General features: G+C 50.0%; 1 protein-coding gene across 1 annotated transcript in view; it reads left to right on the top strand.

Moving 5' to 3' along the window:
* The window catches only part of FLT1 (fms related receptor tyrosine kinase 1), a 175,750-nt gene that overhangs the window by 118,324 nt on the left and 41,199 nt on the right, over positions 1–16,227 (top strand). The window contains exon 16 of the mRNA XM_040448115.1: positions 4,648–4,779. Within this exon, the coding sequence (XP_040304049.1) occupies positions 4,648–4,779 (132 nt within the window). The remainder of the gene's footprint in view (positions 1–4,647; positions 4,780–16,227) is intronic.

Here is a 16,227-nt window from a genome sequence, read left to right as displayed (position 1 = left end):
GGTCACACTGTAGCAAATATCAAGACGCATTTTATCAACGGTCATAACTTGTGTGGGATAAATGGGTCACTGTGAACAAAGAGCCTAAAAACAGAAACACAGATATATGGAAACTTAGTATCTTGACAGAACTGTTATCATAACTCACTGGGAGAAGAATAGATTATTCAGTAAATGATGCTGGAATAACTGATTATTTATGTGGTAAAAATCAAATTCTTATACCACACGCATACCGCCCCCAAAAGAAAATCCAGATGGATTAAAGACCTAAATGAAAAAAGGCAAATCTCTAAGTAAATCTTCTTAAGAGATTTTATTTTTGGAAAAAAGTATATAAGGGAAATGTTTTAATATCAGTGTAGGAAAGCATATCTTTTTAAAACAAGCAACAGGGGGCACTTGGGGGGCTCAGTCGGTTGAACATCCAACTTCAGCTCAGGTCATGATCTCACGGTTCATGAGTTCGAGCCCCGAGTCGGGCTCTGTGCTGACAGCTCAGAGCCTGGAGCCTGCTTCAGATTCTGTGTGTTTGTGTCTCTCTCTGTCCTTCCTCCACTCACGGTCTCTGTCTCTCTCTCAAAATAAATAAAAAATAAAATAGAACAAGCAGCACAAAGGATAATTGAGAATATTAACAAATTTGACTACATTAGAATTTTTTTAAACTTTTGTATTAAAAATTCACAAAGTTTCTTTTTTTTTTTTTTTTAATTTTTTTTTCAACATTTATTTATTTTGGGGACAGAGAGAGACAGAGCATGAACGGGGGAGGGGCAGAGAGAGAGAGGGAGACACAGAATCGGAAACAGGCTCCAGGCTCCGAGCCATCAGCCCAGAGCCCGACGCGGGGCTCGAACTCACGGACCGCGAGATCGTGACCTGGCTGAAGTCGGACGCTTAACCGACTGCGCCACCCAGGCGCCCCGGAAAATTCACAAAGTTTCAAAGACTGTTCGTAGAATGTTGGGGGGACCTTGCAGCATATTTAACCAATAAGGAATTAGTACCCAAAACATATAGAGAACCTAAAATCGCTGCGAAAAAGACAAATAGGCTAATAGAAAAACGGGTGGGGGACATGAAGAGGTAATTCCCAGGAAAGGAAGCCTTCGTGGCCAAAAAAAAAAAAAAAAAATGGAAAATGATGCTCCATGTTCCACCTACCTGGTAATCAGAGAAATGTAGGTTAACACCGCCGTGAGATGCCGTCTCACACCTGTCATTTTGCCCCCAATTAAAACATCTGATAGCTCCAAGTATCGGGAAGTATGGGGAAGGGCAGCTCTTAGTGTTAGTGAAAGTATAAATCAGTAGTATTTTGGAAGACATTCTGTAATTCTTGGTGGGGTTGAAAATCGGTGTACTTTATAACCCAGCACAAGGAGATGTGTGCATAACCATGTACAACTGTCTGGGACAGGTGCGCTGGCAGCCTTCTTCATGGGAGCAAAAAAGCGAAAACTACCTTATGGCAGAAAAGTGTATTTTTTTGTATACGATGAGCTAAATATGAGTTTTATACATGGGTTAAAAATGAACTCCAGGGGCGCCTGGGTGGCTCAGTTGGTTAAGCGTTCGTTTCAGCTCAGGTCACGATCTCGTGGTTCGTGAGATTGAGCCCCGCGTCCAGCTCTGCACGGATAGCGTAGTCTGCTTGGAATTCTCTCTCTCTCTCCCTCTCTCTCTCTCTCCCTCTCTCTCTCAATCTCTCTCTGCCCCACCCTCTCCTGCCCACTTGCCCTCTTGGGCTCTCTCACTCAGAATAAATAAACGTTTGAAAAACAATGAACTCTATTCTACATGCGTCAACCAGGATAAATATCAAAACATCATTAAATAGGAAAAGCTGAGAAAAGGCATCCACTGTATGGTGCCTTTTATTTAGAATTTTTAAAGGCACAAAACAATATTACCTCTTCTACGGAGGTCCATACCTATGTGGAAAAAGCACAAAAACATGCCTGAGGATGATAACACCCCACCTTTAGGATAGCGATGCCTCTGGAGAGAGGAGAGGGAAGGGGATAAGGTATCGGTGAATTGTATTTGTATAAAAAAAAAAAATTGTATTTGTATAAAAAATTGTAGCCCGCGCTCCAGCCACGCTCTGACTTCCTGCGATTCCCACAGGTGCCCTGTCTTCCCCTTTCCAGAACTCTCACTTCAGTCATCTCCATTGGGCCTCATGGCGGTACCATAAAATAGGCAAAGCAGGTATTATTCTCATCGTACCCACGGGGAGACATACTCACAGGCCAAGGCTGTGGGGAGAGTCTCACGCATCCCCCCACCCCACCACCCCCCATTTCCTGGGCTTGGAAGACCAGAACCGTCTCGCACTCCTCTCTGTCCACTCCTGCCTCCAGGAGGGGGTAACTCGTGCAGGTTGCTTCTGCCGAGTGTCTGTTTACGTTTCTTCCTCTCTGCTTCCTGTTCCTCCGTCCGGATTTGGATGCCCCGTGTTCCTTGCCCGGATTACCGCTGGTGAGCTGAACTGCAGATACCACTTTTCCCCCGCGGCAGCCTACCCCGTCTTCTCCCTCTAGACTAAACTTCCTCAAACATTGCTTTCCTTAGGTCATTTCCCTGCTCAAAAACCTCTGTGAGCCCCTCTCTTCCTTCTACACCGAAACGGAAACTCCTTGGCCAGGGGTTCAAAGCTCTCCTCAATCTGAACTCGCTTTTTCTAGTCAAGCACCCCGGACGGGTGCTTTCAAAATAAAAATGGCTACCAAGTCCGCTTTCAAACCAGCAAAGGTTTGTGTTTTGTATTTTATCTTTTTAGATGGTCCCGCTCGTCACGGGCGGGAGAGACATAAAAGCCTCTTCTCTGCTGGTGGACATGTTAATGGGTATAATCTTTTTGGAAGGCAGTGCGGTTGTAAGAATCACGAGCTCTTGACCTAATACGCCTGTTTCTGAAAATGTATCCTAAGGAAGCAATCCGAAATAGAGAGTAATCTTTATGCCTAAAGATGTGTGAATTGCACTCTTATTTATAGTTACGAGCAGTTAGATATAACCCTCCAGTGGCTTTTTCCGGCGCTTAGAACAAAACCTTAAATTCTTACCATGGCCTGTGGTCATTCATGGTCGGGCCTTGCGAACCCTCCCCTGTCCTGCTTGCTAGCCAAAGTCTGCAGTGTCCCTGAAACTCATTGCTGCCCCGGGGACTTTAGAGATCCTCCTCCCTATGTGCCTCAGATACCCCTTCCAGACCTCCAAATAGCTCGTCTTTCGCCGTCTTTCGGGTCTCGGGTCTCTGCTCCGATGTCATCTCCCAAGAGAGCTTCCCCTAACCCCCCCCCCCCCCCCCCAAAACCCATGGTCCCCTTCACCTGGTTTAGTTTCTTTACGGACTTTATCGTTCCTTTAAATTACTTACTTGTAACTCTCTAAGACCATAATCGGAGCCCTTTGTAGGCGAGCGTTCGTTTGTCTCGCTCAGCCCGATATCGCCAGATCTAGAATAGCGGCTGGTATGTAGTCGGGGCTCAAAAATACCACATGAACGGGCGAACGGTTGTTAAAAAGTGCACTTTAAGAAGAATAAAGGGAAAATAGCTGGGAGGAAAGATTGTACGTTTGTTTTACATTTTCTTTATGCTTTCCAGTATTTCTCACGTTTTCCTTATTGGATGGCTCTCTTAATCAGGGGAAATGTAAACCATTTGACAAAATACAGCCTGTAGCCTGGGCAGACCCACTGTATCGCCATTTCAGAACAAGCATGATTTCAGCGGCCTCTGTTAATCCTTTAAACCTCAGCTCAAGGCCCGGTTCCTCCATGGTGCCTTCCTGTGTATTCCGATTCTCACTGGTCTCCCTCCCACCCCAGACTTTGCATTTAATTGGGTATGCTGGGCTACATGTCCTCGTCCTCATTCAAGAAACACTTCCTGGGGGCGCCTGGGTGGCGCAGTCGGTTAAGCGTCCGACTTCAGCCAGGTCACGATCTCGCGGTCCGTGAGTTCGAGCCCCGCGTCGGGCTCTGGGCTGGTGGCTCAGAGCCTGGAGCCTGTTTCTGATTCTGTGTCTCCCTCTCTCTCTGCCCCTCCCCCGTTCATGCTCTGTCTCTCTCTGTCCCAAAAATAAATAAAAACGTTGAAAAAAAAATTAAAAAAGAAAAAAAAAAGAAACACTTCCTGTTTGCTGGGGTGGGGGTGGGGGGGGAGGGATGATATATGTGTGTTTGGTAGGGGTTCACCTCGCCAAATCTGTTTCCACATTTGTCAAATGGAGACACAAAGACCCTGCGGGCTGGCTGTAAATGTCAGGATGTGAAGTGGCCCGCGCGGTGCTAACACCCAGCAGGCCCCCCGGTAAGTGGTGTTATTATTGGATGTGCTGTGCCCTTGACGTTGGCTCTTGAAAGGTGCCCCACCTCCTTTCTCTCCACACGGTGAACGGCCTGGGTCCCATCACCTCCAGAAGGGGGGGTGGTGTCCGAGCTCTGCTGCATGGTGAAGGTGCTGTTCAAAAGCCTGGACCCAGAAAACACAAACAGGCCGCCGGGCCCAAGGTTGCCTAGAGCTCGGATTTCCTCGTCTGAACGCATAACTATAGGCAAAGGGTAGTACGACAGAAGTAGCTGTTTTTGTCTGTCCCCCGGGCCCGCTAATGTAAACATCTCTCCCTCCTCAGGAATTATCTTAGGACCGGGAAGCAGCACGCTGTTTCTTGAAAGAGTCACAGAAGACGACGAAGGTGCATATCACTGCAGAGCCACCAACCAGAAGGGGTCCGTGGAAAGCTCGGCATACCTCACTGTTCAAGGTAAACCGGCTTCAGAAAGCAACAAGAACCAGCTCAGACGGCTGTGTCCCTGTTCAACTTTCCACCTCCCGGTCTCCCGCTGCCGCCCCAGCCTGTTCCTTTCCCTGACCCCCTCGCCCCTCCCCTGTCGCTCCGGGAAGGGACCTGCTGGGTGGCCTGGCAAGGCAGAAGGGGAAGGCACTGGCCGGCCACCCAAACACGGTCTCTGCAGGGAAGTAGTTCCCAGAAGAGAGGAAAGCCAGCTGCCGCCCGAGGGACGGCATTGACCCATAGAGAGTGACCGCGGTGGCCACACCTGTGACAAAGAAACCCAAGGAGGAAGAGGGGTGTAGGTAGAGGGGAAAACCCACAGTTCGTTCTTTCGCCTTTTCCGATTCCCACGAGTGAGACATCTACACGCCTCTCTTCTGAGTGTCTTCGTAAGCTGGGGTTTTTTTTTTTTTTTTTAACACGAAGTAGGCTGCAAAATATTATCAGGGAGAAGCAACACATAAAAAAACAGACCACATTTGAGAAAAATATTCCAAGTGCTTCCTCTTCGGAGGCCTCAGATAGTTCGCTGAGCAGCAAAATCCAAAGCGGCCTAATCCTACTCGGGGCTGTGGCCATGTGGCTCCCATTTGGAAACCAGTTTAGTCGGCCATTGCAGTCCTCCGATGCCAGAAGTCATGCAAAACATAACATTTACAGCATCATAAAATATCAAATTGACACCTCCTTGGACCTAAATATCTATGGCCTATTGAGGTTTACATGAAAAGATGCAATTTGTTGGGGACTCTGTTTCCAGGCTCCCCGGGAGACCTCAGACTATGGAAATACTCCTGGCAGGGGAAATAGATCAGTTCTTCCGCCCTGGAAACTTACATGGCTTAAAGATTATAATTCTGAGAATTCAGACTCCTTTAAAACAGAGCATCGTCCCCATTCTTTTATGAGGAGAGGATTTTATTTAGTTTATTTTTTTGAGTTTATTTTGAGAGAGAGAGAGAGAGCGTGCGTGCATTCATACGCGTGGGGGCGGGGTGGAGAGAGAGAGAAAATCCCACAGGCAGGCTCCATGCTGTCAGCCCTGAGTCCGACTTAGGGCTCGAACCCACGAACCATGGGATCATGACCTGAGCTGAAATCAAGAGTCCAACACTGTAATGGCTGAGCCCCCCAGGTGCCCCAACGAGTAGATGATTTCAGACAGTCTCCTGAACAATCCCAAAACCACGCTCCCACAAATCTATACTTCCAGGAAAAGTGGGGAGTAGCATCCCCCAGATAGTTACAGTAATGGTCCTGTTTCTCTCCCAAATAATCCTCGTCTCAGAGTATTCTTTCGACTCGTCTGCTTACCCCTGGAGAGAACACCTCCCTCTTCAAAGGACCTTTCATTTACTTTTAAACAAGGACTCCAGATGTGGCCGTCGGGGAGTAACTGTGTCAGGCCAGGGAGGGCCACAGATCTGAGACAGGGGTGGCCACAGAGGGCAAGGAGGTGCCCACTCCGCAGTCCAGAGGGCTTTTCCCCCCCCTGTGCTGACAACAGAGCAGTTATGAAGCCCCAGGCAGGAGTGAAATGACTGACCTTCATCCTGTAGCCAAGTGAGGGCAGACGAGCATGAGAGCCGGGTTCTTCTCATGTGCGCCCCAGCCCCATACGCACCCTCCTGCCGTGCATCCCTACTCTCCGCTGCCTCTACCAGGGAACCGGGGTTGGCATCTGACCCAACGGCCGGGCAGCTGATGGCTTGGGAGAAGGCCTTGCCCGGAGGGAAATTGACACAAGTTTATAGGTCTCCACAGAGACCTTCCTTCCTTTTCCTTCGCCTTTTCTGCCAGGCTGATCTGGGTTTCCCGGAAGCCACGTCGCTTCAAGGCATCTGTGCGTTTCTTCTGCCCACAGTCACGACCACCCCCCTCCTATTTGTCACAAGTCTACCCTCTGGGAGTAGCCCCCCCTGCTGGGAGGCTTTTTCTGCCCACAGGCGGAGCCATGGCACCGTGGAGGCTCCCAGGCTGGCCTAGGAGCCCGCACTCTGGCCATCAGAGAGCCTGACTCCCACCCACTGCTGAGGGCGGCCCCATGTGAACACAGGCCAGAATGTCTTTTGTCCGGGCGCCCTCCCCATGGCAGCCTGATGCTCCTTCTCCCCCGTGTCCGGTGTAGATTAGATACTTTGTACTCAGCAGCGTCCTCCAGGATCAACAGCTGACTCGGATACCCACCCTCTTCTCTGCCCTCGCTCTCCATGGTTCTTGAATCTTCTCATCAGTACTTCCTGTATTCTGCCTTTGGGGGTTAATTAGGCGTCCATAGGCCTGTCTTCCCTACTGAACTGTAGACCTTGTGAGGCGGGAGTGGGGTCTGACATACTTTTGTACCCCACGCCCGTGCCCAGCACTTAGCAGGAGGCTTTATTCGGTTATCTTTCTATGCAGACGTTGCTACGTAACGGGCATCCCTGATCCCATGAGCGCCGTAAGAATCCAAAGAAGTAACCAGTATTATCTTCAGTCTACAGACGGGAAGATGGGCAGTCCAGAGGGTTAAGTTATTTGCCCAAAGTCACATGACACACGCACGGTGAGGCTGACCGGGGTCCGTGTCCCGTAGCTGTGGAACATTGCCGCCCTCCCTCCGGGCTTCCCACCCCTGATGTGCCGCGGGGACTTGTCCTCGAGGCCTTGGCCTAAAATCGAGCTGTTGGACTTTTTCCATTACGTCCTGTTATTTGGGGGTCTCTCTACCTGGTTCTCATTTCCTGCAGTGATTCCTTTTCCCACTACACGCTCCTCTGGAAAGCCAGACAGCATTAAGAATCTGGCTGCCACTGATCATTTCTACACGTTTCCATCGGCCTGGGTCATTTGCTTCTGAGGAAAGGGGAGACAGTTGCCCACGTCAACTGCCACTACGGAGGTCCTGACCCTGTCCTCTCCCGACGTCATCTCTCAGCCTCCCAGGCAGCCTACCTACTTCTCTCTCCTTCGATCGTCTTCCAATTCTAGAGGATCTTTTTTATTTTACTTTATTTTCTGTATTTTTTTTATTTTTGAGAGAGAGATCTGAAGCGGGCTCTGCGCTGACAGCAGCCAGCCTGATACGGGGCTCAGACTCCCAAACCTCGAGATCATGACCTGAGCCGGAGTCGGATACTCAACCGACTGAGCCACCGAGGCACCCCTACCGTGATCCTTTTGAATGACTAATCTTACGACAGATGACTCCCCTGCTTCAAATATGTAGTGGTTCCTGATGGCCTGTTATCCTCATCCAGGTCCTTCCTGGCCTCCTGCAGCCTCGTGGCTCATCCCTCCCTTCACACCTGAGCTCCCCAGCCGTGCACCTGCCCAGAACCCCCTGCAGATCCGCTGTCCCTCATCTGCCTGCCCACAGCATCTTCCTTTAATCTCCATGGCCTTCCTTCCCGCCTCATTCTCCCCCGGACAGCCCTACTCATCCGGACAGCTCACTTCTGCTCTTGCTACAGGGGGAGAGGAAGGGTCCTCCTGCCTTACCATCATCTCCCTCTGTGCTCCCAGAGCACTTGACGTATACCTTTGACGCGGTGCTTACCACGGCGTATCGTTCACTCCTCTATCCCAGAGCGTCTGAAAAATGTATCCGCGGGTTGATCCACGTAGAAAACCACCACTGAATGTCTGAAAAGAGACATACGTCAATATCTTGCAATTTCTGGAGATATATATATATATATAGCAATATCTGGCAATAGACTTAAGCCAATCCCAGTTCGCCGGTAACTCAGCAACGTATTTATGTGCCCAGGGCTGGGCAGCGTAAGGAAGTGTAAGCCATCTCCCCTCCCCTCCGGGGGCCTTGAAAACCTAGCTGGAAGGAGATTAAGGTGCACACGGAAACCATTAGAGCCGGATCAATAGGCACTTTGAGCTCCTCCCCGGGGTGAAGTCGAAGCGCTAGTTTGCAGCCAATACACCACCCAGGGCCGCTAATCAGAGCTCAGGGAGGTCGCAGAGGCAAGAAGGGACGTGGGTAGCGAGCCCGGGTCGAAAGGAAGCCTCGGAGGACGTCGGATTGGCAGGGTGAACGGGGCAGTGAGCTATGAGGCAACAGTGCACCTTCTACGTTGTGTCCCTTGGCAACAACAAAGTCTAGGTGATTTTACCTCGTTCCTGGTGGCCAGCCCGCTGCGTTTTCTGAAGAACTGGTACTTTTGACTCATGACCTCTTTTCCCTGATGTGGCGTTGATCTTCAGTAGCGCCTGGGGAAATGATCACGTTTACGAGGTGCCTACAGACTTGACATACGTGGCTCTTTCTTTTCACCGGTCACTGTCCCCGGCTGCTGTGCTCTTTGAGTTCTTGTGTCTGCTTTTCATGTTTTTCTGCCTTCTTCCTTGCTCTCTTTTGTAATCTCCCCCGCCCCCTGCTCTCGGAGTGACGGCAAAACTCCCCTCTCCCCTAAAAACAGATGGCCTGATTAAGCGGTCATCAAACTACCTGAAACACTGTACCCGTTCATAAGAGGAGTGTAACATAAATGGGACCGTATCCTAATAGGGTAATGATAGAGCAGTGTAAGGCAATGAGGATTGTTAGTCTAAAAACTAAGGGGCGATGGGGCGCCTGGGTGGCTCAGTCGGTTGAGCGTCCGACTTCGGCTCAGGTCATGATCTCACAGTCTGTGACTTCGAGCCCCATATCGAGCTCTGTGCTGACGGCTCAGAGCCTGGAGCCTGCTTCCGATTCTGTGTCTCCCTCTCTCTCTGCCCCTTCCCTGCTCATGCTCTGTCTCTCTCTCTGTCTCAAAAATAAATAAAAACATTAAGAAAAAAAAATTTTTTTTTTAAACTAAGGGGCGATATTATTGTTTTCCGTAAATGTTTAACAAGCTTCACCCCCGGGGAGACTTTCTAACTCATTCTTTGGTACACCAGAAAAGATACCCGGAACCAAGGAAGGGAGGCGGTGGTGATGTGTCAGGAGGTAGGTTTCAGCTCCATACATAATTTTGGATAAGGAGATTCCTAAAAAGTGGCTCTTGAGTGAATCTTATTAGTCAGATGCCGTATCTTGAGTGGAAGTCCTCGAGGCTCACCGAATGAAAAGTTGGTCCCCGGATGCTCTTCAGAATAGCTCGATGCCGTACCTGCTCACTAATTTTATCACTGAAATTAGATCCTGGCTCTCTGGTGGCTGTGAAACGATCCCTAGCTTCAGACTTGATTTCCTAAAATATGCACGCAGACCCTGCAAGCCGACCTGTCTTGTCAGGTGGGGCTTAGGCAATGAAACCGAGCAAATGAGTTGCGTCTGCGGCTGTGTTTAACAGATTTGAAGAGGTTCGCGAATTAGCCAGGAAGGAAACTGTCTGCTCTTTTTATTTCCCTTGAAAAAGGCTTCTTATCCTCATAGATAAAACAATGTGTTATTTTTGTATCTGAAAAGGATGAGTGGACTGTGGAGTCAAAGAAGCTTCTTTAAATAATCCCAGGTCTTGTTTGCTTTGGACGGTCCAGGAGCACACGTGGAACTCTCAGAGGGGAAGTTCTAACATTAAAAACAACAACACAAAACTGTCAGTAACCAAAATAATTTCTGAAATTGACATAGCACTCAAGAGCCCATGGAACGCAGTGGGACCGTTTCAGTGAAAGCGGGGCACGTTTTCACCCAAGGACTTAAGATAAACTCGACTTCAGAATTATTATTGCAAGTAAGAGCCACCACGTGTGTGTAAATACATTCCGATAACAGATTTAAGCCTTGCTATTGAAGTACGGTTTCAGTAGCCCTTATAATGACACAGGAGAAAATACCACGTTAGACATTCTTTTGGGGACGACGGATGGATAGGAAAATCATGGAAAGCACCAAAGGACTGCCTCAGGGTCCTGCAGTCTAAATGGAAAGGCATCAGAGGTGAGATCTGTAAATGTTATGCCATAATGATTGCACATTAACACATTTCAGGAAAGGACCCACACAGCAGGAAACATACGCTGCGTTCCTTAATAAATTCTGAGAGTACAGAATAGGAAAAGCTCAAAATTATCTCAGGTATGCAGTGCCTCCCTTTTATCCCCCTTGGCCAGGCCAGCCTTCGGGTCTCGTTTCTTTTTCACACTCCTCTGAGGCTGGACGGTCCTCTGCTTTGGCTCCTCTCTTCCTGAATCCTGCCCCAAATTCACGACCCCCCCCCCCCCCCAGCTAGCCTGGCACTAGGAAGGATGTGATAAACTAATTCACATGAAGATGTTGGTGATTGATGTTACTGTTCTCCTGGGTGTTGGCAATTTAGAAGGGTTCCCGAGGAGAGACCAGCGCTGGCAGCGGAGACATGAACTCTCCACTCACTGATTTCACACAGGAGGGCCAGAGGACAGGATGTGCATGCCTTCGTACTTGAGTCTAAACAATGACATCAAGCTGGCCTCGATCAGGAATTCAAAATATGGTGATGGAATTCACCCATGGTATCTTCTGCTCATTGAACATGCGTTAGTCTAGCTAACTTTGGTGACAACCCAGTGGGGATTTCTTTTTTTCCCATTGGTGGACAAGGATCTGAAGCACAGAAGGATTTAGTACTCGGTTCAGGGTTACGAAGCTAGGAGGGGTGGAGCTGAGCACTGAGCGTGTGGGGCAGGACCATTCCACTCTACTGCCTCTGGGTTGGAAGGCAGGAGAGGACCCCCCGCGTGAAGCCCGGTCATCACCCCTCCTGAGCGTGTGCCCTTGGGCCAATTACTTACCTTCCTGATGCTTCCGTATGTTCATCTGCAAAACAGACATTAGTGACGGCACACCAGCCTTACTGGGGTGTAAGGATTAACACACTTAGAACACTATCTGCCATATAATAGAAGCTTTTTAAATATTAGCTAACGTTGCTGTTTGTTAACATGTTAAACCACATTAACTTCAACAAAACTTTCTGCATTACAGTCTTCCAACACTTAACCAGTGAGTCACCCAAACGGTGTTCCAGACCACAAAATCCCTCTGTGGCCTAAGGAGTTTAGCTTTACTAGCTTTCCTAAAAATGTGTCATCGAGCTGAAGGCACGTGATGGCAATCTTAAATATCTTTTACCTAGAACTATCCTTGAAAGCTCACTTCCGAAAGTTTAATTTGAAGAGTCTTTCCATGTCACTCCGTCCTTAAGAGAGGTTCCAAATTGGTGTCCAAAGATTTCTCAAAAGCTTTATAAATAGTATGAAAGCCAATTTTATTAGTCCAATAAGCCTTAGAGAAATTGGCTGGGTTATCGGTTATTGGATTTTAGATAACAAGGGGTAGCACTGTTTGCTCAGCTCACGTGGAGAATCAGGTCGACGTATGTCTGATCAATTTTCTTTTCATCCATAGAGAAATATTTATTGAGATTTCCACTGGGCCGGTGCTGGAGATGCAAATGAACACAAAACACACCCTTCTCTTGATGTCTTAAGAGCTTCATGGGCAAAAAACCCACATAAACAGTTTTCTAAAAATAACGATAGAACCAGAGAACAACTTCTAAGCCACCCTGGCAGGTACGAGGCGAATTTCTCAGGGAAGGTCGTGACTCGGTTGTCTGCAGAAAATGATCGCTATTTGGGTCAAAGTCTGACTAGTTTTAGGGGAAAAAAAACTGTGATGTATGCAATAGGTCTGGATGAAAATGAAATCATCTCGTATAGTACTTGAAGCCCACAAGATAAGGATGTTTTAAAGAAGGAAAAGGGAGCGCTGGGACGGGGGGAGTGGGGGAGAACCTTCAAAAGAATAGCCCTCAGGGCACCTGGGTGGCTCAGTCGGAAAGCGTCTGACTTCTGATTTGGGCTCAGGTCGTGATCTCACTGTTCGTGGGATCGCGCCCCAAGTCGGGCTCTGCGTTGACGGCATGGAGCCGGCTTGGGATTCTCTCTCGCTCTCAAAATACATAAACGTTAAAAAAAAAAAACAGCCCCTACTAGGTTCATACATTTCACCTGTGAGCCAGGGTCCTGTTGTGACCCCGCATTTGAAGGACGAGCAAGCCGGGGCCTAGGGTCCTGGGTCGAAGACATAGCTGCTTGCTTCCTGCCCTTTCCAGGTAGAACTTGTCCTGTCTCAAGTCAAGGCAGGTCCCCGAGCCGGAGGCCCTGGTCTTCTGCTTAGGGAGTTCGGCTAACCTCCTGGGAAGGACCACCGGTGCTCGCTGTGGTGCGAGTCGAGTGCCCTGGCCCTGCTGCCTGTCGATTCCGGCAGCCTGGCACCACACCGTGCCACGTGTCAGGGTCGGCGTGACACCGCCACAAGACAAAGTCCCGGCCCCGTGCAGCGTGAACAGCCGCCACCATCAGAAAGGCGCAGGGCAAGGCAGCGGGACTCAGCAGGCGCACAGCCTCTGGACGAGGTACCTCACCCCCCAGGAACCAGTGCATCCCCTGGCTGGCGTCCCCCCTTCCTGTCCCGAGAGGGATGGTCTGAAGCTTGAAAGGTAACTGACATGGAACACTCTGTGCCCCAGGGTTAGCGGAGTCTGTAAGCCAGAAGTGCCGTCTTCCTAACTCTTCAGATTGGCCCCGTTCTTGTCAATATCCCATGTAAAACAAGCTCGCGGCGTGCCTGATGCTGGCTTTCACACACCCCATGTGACAGGAACGTCCCTGAGACCCAGTGCTAACTCCTAGTTGTTGTCAAATCCCAGCCACGTTTCCTCTGGCCTCCCTTCCCCTGCCACGTACAGCTGGGCCGTTTCATGGGCTGAGCTCATCAGCTGTCACCAGCAAGTTGAAGCTGGGTCCCGCCAGGCCAGCGTGTGGATGTTTGACCTCTGAGAAAATATCCAAGAGCTGTATAGGAAGGGATGATGCTGACCTGAAGTCTGTCTACTCAACCTAAGGCTCTCCTAATGGTTACTTTGAGCTATCAAGAGCGACAGAGATCGAGCACAGATACTACGTCGTATCTGGTTAAATTCTTGGTTTTCAGTAAGCAGTCATAGAATGTTAAATAGACCTTTCTCCTGTAATAAGTGTTCATCTTGAGGATGTTTTTTAATGAGTTGGTTCTTGAAATGTGTAAATGCACCCGAGCACATTGGGTCCCACTGAAAGGAATTTTGCCTGAGTAAGGGCTGTGGAATTGCTTTGGGGGTCAACTTCCTGCCCCGTGGAATGCAGTGGGAAAGTTCCCACAGTGGGAGGGGGCCTCTCCCAGGGCATTCCAAGCAGGAGGCATCTGCAGAGCTTTTAGGCGGACAGTACTGTGTCTCAAGATGCTATCAGCATCTCCAACAGCCAAAGGCCACTGAGGCCTGAGCAGGTCTCAGGCTGTGTGTGTGTGTGTGTGTGTGTGTGTGTGTGTGCGCGCGTGCGTGTGAATACAGCAAGGCAGCATTCGACCTTTCACATGGGGGAGGAAATCCAAACTCCTATTAACTCGAGCTTACAATATTCCCATCGAGAGGCTGCGTACGAAGAGAAAAGCTTATCATACTTTGAAACTTCTTCAAGGAGGCTGTTCGCATTCTCATGAGGTTTGGGGAAACTTAGCCACAGGCCAACAAAGCTTGGCGTCGTTGAGCCGAACTCATTCTTGCACTCACCCAGTATTCTCAGGATGCCTACTGGGGGCCAGGCCCCCTTCTAAACACCAGAGACATATCAGCGAACGAGAGAACCCCGGTCCTACCCTCTGCTCCTCCGCTCGGAACGTTGAACGTATTTATCTGTTCAGACTGTGAGCTCTAGACCGTCCATGCCTTTCATCCACCACCACGTACTAGTATCTAGAACAGAGAGTGCCACGTAGGTGGTGTTCCGTGGGTTTCTTGGATTAATACGCACGAACAGGAATTTGACCTTGAACCCTCTGAAAGCTTCATGAGACGCTTTGGACTCAAAGCCAATCATAATTTATCTCCTCGCTCACCCAGTCCGATGGGGGGGGGGGGGGTCTAAAGACGACGAGGAGGTGGCCGCAGCCCCCAGAAGCCGCCGTTCTGGTAGAGAAACAGAGTGCCGAAGCGCGGAGGTGCAGAAAGGGCTGGGAGGTGTGAGAACCTACAAATGTTTTGATGTGATCGGAGCAAGTGGGAGAGCGGCAGGGGACGAAGCTGAAGAGATAGGCGGGGTTGGGCACGAAGGACCCAGGGATGTGGATTTTTATCCCCACGGCTGTGGGGAGCAGAGGTGGTGGTGATGGAATTTACACAGAGGCGAGATCACGCTGGCCCAGAGTGGAGGAGAGCCTGGTCAGGAAGCCAGTGCTGCGGTCCAGGTGACAGCTGGCGGGGCCTCGATGTAGGCAGTGATAGCGGGGCAGGACAGGAGGTGACAATTTCCTGAGCCATGGGAGGAGAGCCGGCAGGACTTTGTGTTGGCCTGGACAGGGAGAGAATGTGGATTTCCCCTCTAGACTAAAAGGTTTGCCCAGCGGGGACTGTGGCAGGAAGTGCATGTGCTCGGTGGCTGGATGGATAAGAGGGGAGAAGGAAACGGCTCGGGTTTCTAGCTCGTGTGTTTTCTGTTCTTCACAGATATTTCACCGGCTCTAGCTGCCTGCATGCGGCTTGTAGTTTAAACCCTGCACGCCGACGCTCGAACTCTCTGCGGGCTGGTCCTGACCTGTCCTTGCCTTATGCTGCCTGCTCTGCCCCCTCATGTCCCAGTTTTGGGTCTCCACTCATGCCAGCCCCTCTGCCTGTAGGCCCTCCCCGCCTCGTCTCCGTGGGCCACCACCCACTTCAATGTCGCCTCTTCCAAAGAGCACTAGATTTCCTCCACCCTTGAAACTCTTACTCCGTGTCTTCGTATTGGCCTTAAATCTTTTTTTTTTTTAACGTTTATTTATTTTTGAGACAGAGAGAGACAGAGCGTGAACGGGGGAGGGGCAGAGAGAGAGAGGGAGACACAGAGTCCGAAACAGGCTCCAGGCTCCGAGCTGTCAGCCCAGAGCCCGACGCGGGGCTCGAACTCACGAACCACGAGATCGTGACCTGAGCCGAAGTCGGATGCTTGACCGACTGAGCCACCCAGGCGCCCCTGTATTGGCCCTAAGTCTTGGTTGGGTTGCGAGTGATGAGCTCCGGGAGAGTGACACCTTTCTCTTGCTCACCTTCCCGTTGCCTCCAGATGGAATGTCGCCTCCAGTAGGATTCAGGACCTCCTTGTCGAATCGAAACAAAGAGCCCACATGATGAATCCCTCATCTAGGAAACAAGGATATTATTGCTACCTACTCCTCAGGGTGGTTGTAAGGGCTTGGCATATAGTAGGTGCTCAATAAATGATACCATTCATTGGGGCGCCTGGGTGGCTCAGTCGGTTAAGCATCCGACTCTTGGTTTGGGCTCAGGTCATAGGATCTCGCGGTTTGTGAGTTCGGGGCCCCCCCTCAGGCTCTGTGCGCACAGTGTGGAGCCTGCTTGGGGTTCTCTCTCTCCCTCTCTCTGCCCCTCCCCCGCTGGCACGGTCTCTGTGTCTCTGAAATTAAATACATAA

The sequence above is a fragment of the Herpailurus yagouaroundi genome, unplaced genomic scaffold (assembly GCF_014898765.1).
Source record: "Herpailurus yagouaroundi ecotype Mexico unplaced genomic scaffold, PumYag 197, whole genome shotgun sequence".
NCBI classification, from domain to species: Eukaryota; Metazoa; Chordata; class Mammalia; order Carnivora; family Felidae; genus Herpailurus; species Herpailurus yagouaroundi.
Note: the sequence above shows the minus strand (reverse complement) of the source record. Positions and strands in the feature narration are given on the sequence as shown.